The 8274-nt window shown below is 36.3% G+C and overlaps 1 protein-coding gene across 1 annotated transcript in view; it reads right to left on the bottom strand.

Moving 5' to 3' along the window:
- Positions 1-921: 921 nt before the first annotated feature.
- Positions 922-8274, bottom strand: part of GUCY1B1 (guanylate cyclase 1 soluble subunit beta 1) — a 396478-nt gene continuing 389125 nt past the window's right edge. Inside the window, exon 14 of the mRNA XM_053703767.1 lies at positions 922-1039. Within this exon, the coding sequence (XP_053559742.1) occupies positions 1016-1039 (24 nt within the window). The 3' untranslated portion in view covers positions 922-1015. The remainder of the gene's footprint in view (positions 1040-8274) is intronic.

Genomic DNA, 8274 nt, shown 5'->3' with positions numbered 1-8274 from the left:
AAAAAGGGACCACCAAGATTTCTAACTATAGTTAAAGTGTCAGTAAATCTCAAAATTAATGTTATATAATTCTGCACATAGTGCAGAATTATATAACATTATATTAGCGCAAACTTTATAAAACATAATATTCACTTTGAATTTTTTAAAACAACGGCTGTTTTTCAGACCCGCTCTCTGTGCTCTTCTGAGCGAGTCTGTTTTTTTCACACAGCGCATCGGGCCAGCTGTATAGTCACAGCCCGGCTCGACCGCGCCATAACACTAAGTGCAACTCGCTCCTGCTCTGTCTGACAGCAGGAGCGAGCTGCACTGTGTATAATGGCGCGGTCAGGCCGGGCTGTGACTATACAGCTGGCCCGATGCGCTGTGTGAAAAAACAGACCCGCTCAGAAGAGCACAGAGAGCGGGTCTGAAAAACAGCCGTTGTTTTAAAAAATTCAAAGGGAATATTATGTTTTATAAAGTTTGCGCTAATATTCTGCACTATGTGCAGAATTATATAACATTATTTTTGAGGTTTACTGTCCCTTTAAGATGTAAATTACCAGCTTGTATATTTTTGGGAAAATAAATATATCCAGAACTGGCCACAAAATAGCCTCCATGTGGTAATTTTGCACTACTAATTTCATTCAGTCTCATAATCCAACATAAAAACGTCAAAGCCATTTGTAAAAAACTGTTCAGCACCCCAAATTCATATAATACAAACATAAATTTTGAAAATAGTTTTGATAACCTCAATTTTGGTTTAAAGGTTCCATGGTATATGCTTACACTTAGCGCTCTCTTAGATCCCCCCCCCCCCCTTTTTCTTAAGCTTATTATAAATCCAGCCCTGGGCACGTTTCAAATTAGGAGCTTTTGGCCCCATGCTAACAAGTCTATGTTCTAAATAAATGAAGCATTTACAATAGATTTCAGCAGTTGTAAATATATTTTTTTAGATCTTCCTTACATTTGGCCACCGTCAAGTCTGTCACTTTTGATTTGTATTGTCCAGGCCAGTAAACTAAAGCAACAGGAATGACTGCTCCTGTAAGAAAAATGATTTGTTTTAGTCAATCTCAGGGAGAGTTTGTGCTACTGTTGATGTTACAATTTACGAAACAGAATCTGTGTATGTGATCATTGCAAAATAGTAGACTTTTACTGAAGGAGCAGAATGCCATCTAGTAGTTTGGTAATAACAATACATTTTCTTAGTTTTATTGTTATTAGATTTTATTGTTAGCATTTTTTGTTTTTAAGAATGGCAAACAAAACAATGACAGTCTGGATTCCAGTTTTAGAGACACAAGATGGAAAGTGAATAAAACAGGGGCCCTCTAAAAGTAATGCAATAAGGAAGAATGGCAAACAAAACAATGGCAGTCTGTATTTCAGTTTTAGAGACACAAGATGGAAAGTGAATACAAGTGAATAAAAGTAATGCAATAAGGAAGAATGGCAAGTCACAGAACAATAATGTTGAATATAGCAGATATAAGCCTACATGAAGATCCTGTGGCTCATTATTTATTAATGATCAGCAATAAGTGAAGCCCGCCTTTGTAGGCTACCTTGTGGCTGATCAGAGGGCTTTACATAAGGCCATGGTGAATGTAATGGAAAATAAGTTAAAGGGACAGTCAAGTCAAAAATTAAACTTTCATGATTTAGATAGGGCATGCAACTCTAAACAACTTTCCAATTTACTTTTAGCATCACATTTGCTTTGTTCTCTTGGTATTCTTTGTTGAAAGCTAAACCTAGGTAGGCTCATATGCTAATCTATGAGACCTTAAATGCAGTCTCTTATCTCAGTGCATTTTGACAGATTTCATAGCTAGACAATGCTATTTTGTGTGGGTCAAATAGATAACATTGAGTCCAATTATGTGGAGCTATTTATGAGTCAGCACTGATTGGCTAAAATGCAAGTCTGTCAAAAACACTGAGATAAGGGGGACTGTCTGCTGAGGCTTAGATACAAGGTAATCACAGAGGTAAAAAGTATATTAATATAAAAATGTTGGTTATGCAAAACTGGGGAATGGGTAATAAAGGGATTATCTATCTTTTTAAACAACAACATTTTTCAAGTAGACTGTCCCTTTAACATAAGAACTGCAACAGCTTTTGAATTGTATCATCACACATAAAATACTATTATTGTTTAGAGCTGTACAATTACATGGGAACTGACACAATACAATTAAGTATCTAACAGTAGTTTGATCTTACACAACCAGCAACTGTTTGTTTTATATGTACATCTTGTGACTTTTATGTATTTTGCAATTAGAGAGTGATTTTAGTCATTTGAGATTTCTGGAACCTTCTGGCTGCAACCTACAAGTGATACTTACTGTATATTGTATCTTGCACAATACTGAACTAACAGATTCTTTAAATGTTTAACAGAGAACAGTAAATATTTTCAAAGTCGGTAACTACAAAATATTTATAAAGTCTACTTTCATGCCCTATAGGCAAATACATGCAGTCAATATTTATTCAAAGCCACCTTTGTTTTCATAGATGACATATCTGTAGATCAAGAGTGCTGAGCATTTGTTTTATATAAGGGTGACTTTTTGGAATATATTCCCTTGCAGGACCAGAAGCACAATTTAATATACCTTAAATTGGAAAAAAAATATGTACTTCACATTATAGAAACTAACTCCTTTTCTTCTATGGGGTTATATACATTATATATATATGTGTGTGTGTGTGTAGATTATGTATATACAGTATATATATATATATATATATATATATATATATATATTTGTGTGTGTATATTATGTATATACAGTATATATATATATATATATATATATAAAGTTCATAGGTACATGCACTCTCACCAACTCTTTAACTGCCAAGGTGCTCTCAGGGGGTATTTAATGATGTGTAGAATAAAGCACTCACTGGACTTTAGACATCAAATGTGGAAAAACTTTAATGTGACGTTTCGGGACCTAAAAACGTCCCTTCCTCTGACAAACATAAATTGCAAGTGAACAAACTTATAAAGGCCTTCAAATCCCTCCCTTAAGTCTAACTCCAATCACTGGAGAGCGTGTGCAAAACTCAAAGACTAAACACAAATTGTGTAGGTAATACCTCCTTCATAGGAAATGACAATGTTCATAAATGTGTCAAAGATATAATAGTAAAAACTAATTGAATATAACAATGTTGTTGATAAAGTAAAAAACAATGTGAGTCCATGAATAAAACCTGACCATGTCCATTATTATCAATCCCAAACCACAGTCCAACCCCTCTTCCAAAAAATGGAATATCCCAAACCAGTTGCAATCATCTCAAAGCTCCACTCAATACTCAATACAGTATTGAGTGGAGCTTGTGAGATGATTGGAACTGGTTTGGGATATTCAATTTTTTGGAAGAGGGGTTGGACTGTGGTTTGGGATTGATAATAGTGGACATTACCGCCTGCTGGTATTTAGAGTCAGGCAGGAAAGGATCTACCACTCACTTCCCTACCGCGATTCCAGGCTACCGCAGATCCCCTTATGCCAATTGCGTATCCTATCTTTTCAATGGGATCTGCCTAACGCTGGTATTTGGAGTCTTGGGAGAAGTGAGCAGTAGACCCTCTACCGACAAGACTCCTAATGCCAAAAAAAGTCAGTAGTTAAGAGCTTTATGGGCTAACGCCGGAATATAAAGCTCTTAACTACTGTGCTACAAAGTACACTAACACCCATAAACTACCTATGTACCCCTAAACTGAGGCCCCCCCCACATCGCCGCCACTATAATAAAAAATTTTAACCCCTAATCTGCCGACCGGACACCTGCGCCACCTACATTATCCCTATGAACCCCTAATCTGCTGCCCCTAACCTCGCCGACCCCTATATTATATTTATTAACCCCTAATCTGCCCCCCCAACGTCGCCGCTACCTAACTACACTTATTAACCCCTAATCTGCCGACCGGACCTCGCCGCCACTATAATAAATGTATTAACCCCTAAACCGCCGCACTCCCGCCTCGCAAACACTATAATAAATAGTATTAACCCCTAATCTGCCCCCCCAACGTCGCCGCCACCTAATTTCAAGTATTAACCCCTAATCTGCCAACTGGACCTCGCCGCTACTATAATAAATGTATTAACCCCTAAAGCTAAATCTAACCCTAACACCCCCCTAAGTTAAATATAATTTTAATCTAACAAAATAAATTAACTCTTATTAACTAAAGTCTTCCTATTTAAAACTAAATACTTACCTGTAAAATAAACCCTAATATAGCTACAATATAACGAATAATTATATTGTAGCTATTTTAGGATTTATATTTATTTTACAGGCAACTTTGTATTTATTTTAACTAGGTACAATAGCTATTAAATAGTTATTAACTATTTAATAGCTACCTAGTTAAAATAATTACAAAATTACCTGTAAAATAAATCCTAACCTAAGTTACAATTAAACCTAACACTACACTATCATTAAATTAATTAAATAAATTAGCTACCAATACCTACAATCAAATACAATTAAATAAACTAAACTAAATTACAAAAACAAACAAACACTAAATTACAGAAAATAAAAAAAGATTACAAGAATTTTAAAATAATTACACCTAATCTAAGCCCCCTAATAAAATAAAAATAAATAAATAATAAAAGTCCCTACCCTATTCTACATTACAATGTAATCAGCTCTTTTACCAGCCCTTAAAAGGGCTTTTTGCGGGACATGCCCCAAAGTAATCAGCTATTTTGCCTGTAAAAAAAAATACAACCCCCCCAACATTAAAACCCACCACCCACATACCCCTACTCTAACCCACCCAAACCCCCCTTAAATAAACCTAACACTACCCCCCCTGAAGATCTCCCTACCTTGAGTCGTCTTCACCCAGCCGGGCCAAAGTCTTCATCCGATGGGGCAGAAGAGGACATCCAGACCGGCAGAAGTCTTCATCCTATCCGGGCAGAAGACCCCATCGGTTAAAGACTTCGGCCCAGCTGGGTGAAGACGACTCAAGGTAGGGAGATCTTCAGGGGGGTAGTGTTAGGTTTATTTAAGGGGGGTTTGGGTGGGTTAGAGTAGGGGTATGTGGGTGGTGGGTTTTAATGTTGGGGGGTTGTATTTTTTTTTTACAGGCAAAAGAGCTGATTACTTTGGGGCATGCCCCGCAAAAAGCCTTTTTAAGGGCTGGTAAAAGAGCTGATTACTTTGTAATGTAGAATAGGGTAGGGACTTTTATTATTTATTTTTTTATTTTCTGTAATTTAGTGCTTGTTTGTTTTTGTAATTTAGTTTAGTTTATTTAATTGTATTTAATTGCAGGTATTGGTAGCTAATTTATTTAATTAATTTAATGATAGTGTAGTGTTAGGTTTAATTGTAACTTAGGTTAGGATTTATTTTACAGGTAATTTTGTAATTATTTTAACTAGGTAGCTATTAAATAGTTAATAACTATTTAATAGCTATTGTACCTAGTTAAAATAAATACAAAGTTGCCTGTAAAATAAATATAAATCCTAAAATAGCTACAATATAATTATTCGTTATATTGTAGCTATATTAGGGTTTATTTTACAGGTAAGTATTTAGTTTTAAATAGGAAGACTTTAGTTAATAAGAGTTAATTTATTTCGTTAGATTAAAATTATATTTAATTTAGCTTTAGGGGTTAATACATTTATTATAGTAGCGGCGAGGTCCGGTCAGCAGATTAGGGGTTAATACTTGAAGTTAGGTGGCGGCGACGTTGGGGGGGGGGGGCAGATTAGGGGTTAATACTATTTATTATAGTGTTTGCGAGGCGGGAGTGCGGCAGTTTCGGGGTTAATAAATTTATTATAGTAGTGGTGAGGTCCGGTCGGCAGATTAGGGGTTAATACTTGAAGTTAGGTGGCAGCGACGTTGGGGGGTTAATAAATATTATGTAGGTGTTGGTGATGTTGGGGGCAGCAGATTAGGGGTTCATATGGATAATGTAGGTGGCGGCGGTGTCCGGAGCGTCAGATTAGGGGTTAATTGTGTAATGCAGGTGTCAGCGATAGCGGGGGTGGCAGATTAGGGGTTAATAAGTGTAAGGTTAGGGGTGTTTAGACTCGGGGTTCATGTTAGGTTTTTAGGTGCAGACTTAGAAAGTGTTTCCCCATAGGAAACAATGGGGCTGCGTTTGGAGCTTAACGCTGATTTTTTGCAGGTGTTAGGTTTTTTTCATCCCAAACTGCCCCATTGTTTCCTATGGGGGAATCGTGTAAGAGCACGTTTTGCCAGCTTACCGCTACCGTAAGCAACGCTGGTATTGAGGGTTGAAGTGGCGGTAAATTCGGCCTAACGCAGCCCATCAGACAACTCTAAATACCAGCGTTGTTTGGAAGCAGCGGTAGGAAAAAAAGCTGCGTTAGCTACGCGGGTCTTTACCGACAAAACTCTAAATCTAGGCCATTGTTTTTTACTTTATCAACATCATTGTTATATTCAATTAGTTTTTACTATTATATCTTTGAACACATTTATTAACATTGTCATTTCCTATGAAGGAGGTATTACCTACACAATTTGTGTTTAGTCTTTGAGTTTTGCACATGCTCTCCAGTGATTGGAGTTAGACTTGGGGGAGGGATTTGAAGGAAAAAAGGGGGGGGATGGGTAGCGCTACTGAAAGCTTAGAGCAATGTAAATGTAGAACTAGTATAGACAATGCTAATGAGCTAAAAAGTTGTATCTACAACTAGCTATGTGGTGTAACATGGATAGATCAACTATCCGGTGTGATAAAACTCATAAATCTTTAGTATAGTATTATTAAATGAGGGACAGAGAATAATAATAATATGTATAAGTGTAAGTATAATTAAAATGAAGAATGAAGATATAAAAAAATTAACAATAAAATCAATTTAATGAAAGTAAAAAATGTAGTTAAAATAAAAAAATATATGTACTTTAGTTCCGGCACTAGATATAACAGAGTGTTACAATAAATAAAATACAATTAGATATTGACAGATGATACGTTTAGAATTGAGCTGACAATCCGTTTTTCTGTACACGGACTAGTTAATATCTAGTTTACTTAATGTAGCTTATTTCAATTGTAACAGACAATGATTAAAGCTTATTTCAACTGTCTGTAACAGACAATGATTGCCGTATTGAGAAAAAGTTCTTATCTAGTAAGATGGTTACAAAATTACCATCTTTGATATAGTGGATGTATCTGTTGTTCGTTTGCAAAAAATCCCGTGTCTTTGTGCTAAATAAATAAGCACTCCGGTTTGAGAGGTCGTGCAGTAATCCAAGTAAAGCACGTTTGTTGAAGACTTTCAGACCTAGCGAATGATATCACTTGTGAAGCACAGTTCGGCATCCTCGAATGTCGGTAATAGCGAAGGGGAGCGGGTAGGTCCTGGGACCGAGGTATTTGCTGGCAGCTTTCGTCTCCTTAGTAGCTGTACCTACGGGTCCTGCTACCGGTTCCGGTGTGAGAGGTGAGGAGCTGGAACACCTTGTAACTTTGGTTAGGTCCCAGATATTTAGGCAGCTGAACAGACCAAATGCCTTTTAGATACAAACGGTGTACAGATCATGGGTGGGAAAATTAAGCATATATATTCCACTTAAAGTATGACAAGCGGCTTCATGCACCACACCTACTGTAACCAGTTTGTATATTTTATGCAGGAGTCAGATAGAAGAGCAAATCAACGCGTTTCAGCCCTATAGGCCTTTATCAAGATGCTCATTGTAGTGTAGTTTGGATTTAAATATCCTAATGTTCATCCTTATTGGTTGCCTCGTTAATTCCTAGTGGGTGTGTTCCCAATCTAGGAGCCAGCTGTTTCTCTTAGTGATTGAGATGCATGCAGTTTGCATTATTGATACACTTTGTAATCCATTGAATGGTTGTACATATACAGGTTACATTTAAAAAGGAAGAATATACTTAGTAATCTATTTAGATGCTTAAATATACATAGATTGCATTTAAAGGGAAAGGATGTGCGAATATATGAATAAAAAATATAAAGAAAAGGAAAAAAATGATTTTATGGAAAACATGTAGAACAGAGGGACATAAGGGTGTACCTATATCAAGGTGTATTAGAAAGAGTGTCACAAATTTTTTTAATCTAAAAAGGTTCTCAAACTGAGTAAAAGAAATTGAAGATTTTTTGAGCGTATGTCATTAAAATAAAGTGTTGTACGATTCGGGTGTATAAATGTATGAATTAGTATGCTACTGTAAACGTAGTTTGACTGATTGAA

The sequence above is a fragment of the Bombina bombina genome, chromosome 2 (assembly GCF_027579735.1).
Source record: "Bombina bombina isolate aBomBom1 chromosome 2, aBomBom1.pri, whole genome shotgun sequence".
In the NCBI taxonomy this organism is placed as follows: Eukaryota; Metazoa; Chordata; class Amphibia; order Anura; family Bombinatoridae; genus Bombina; species Bombina bombina.
The sequence above is the reverse complement of the archived record's forward strand: the minus strand, read 5'-3'. Positions and strand labels throughout refer to the sequence as shown.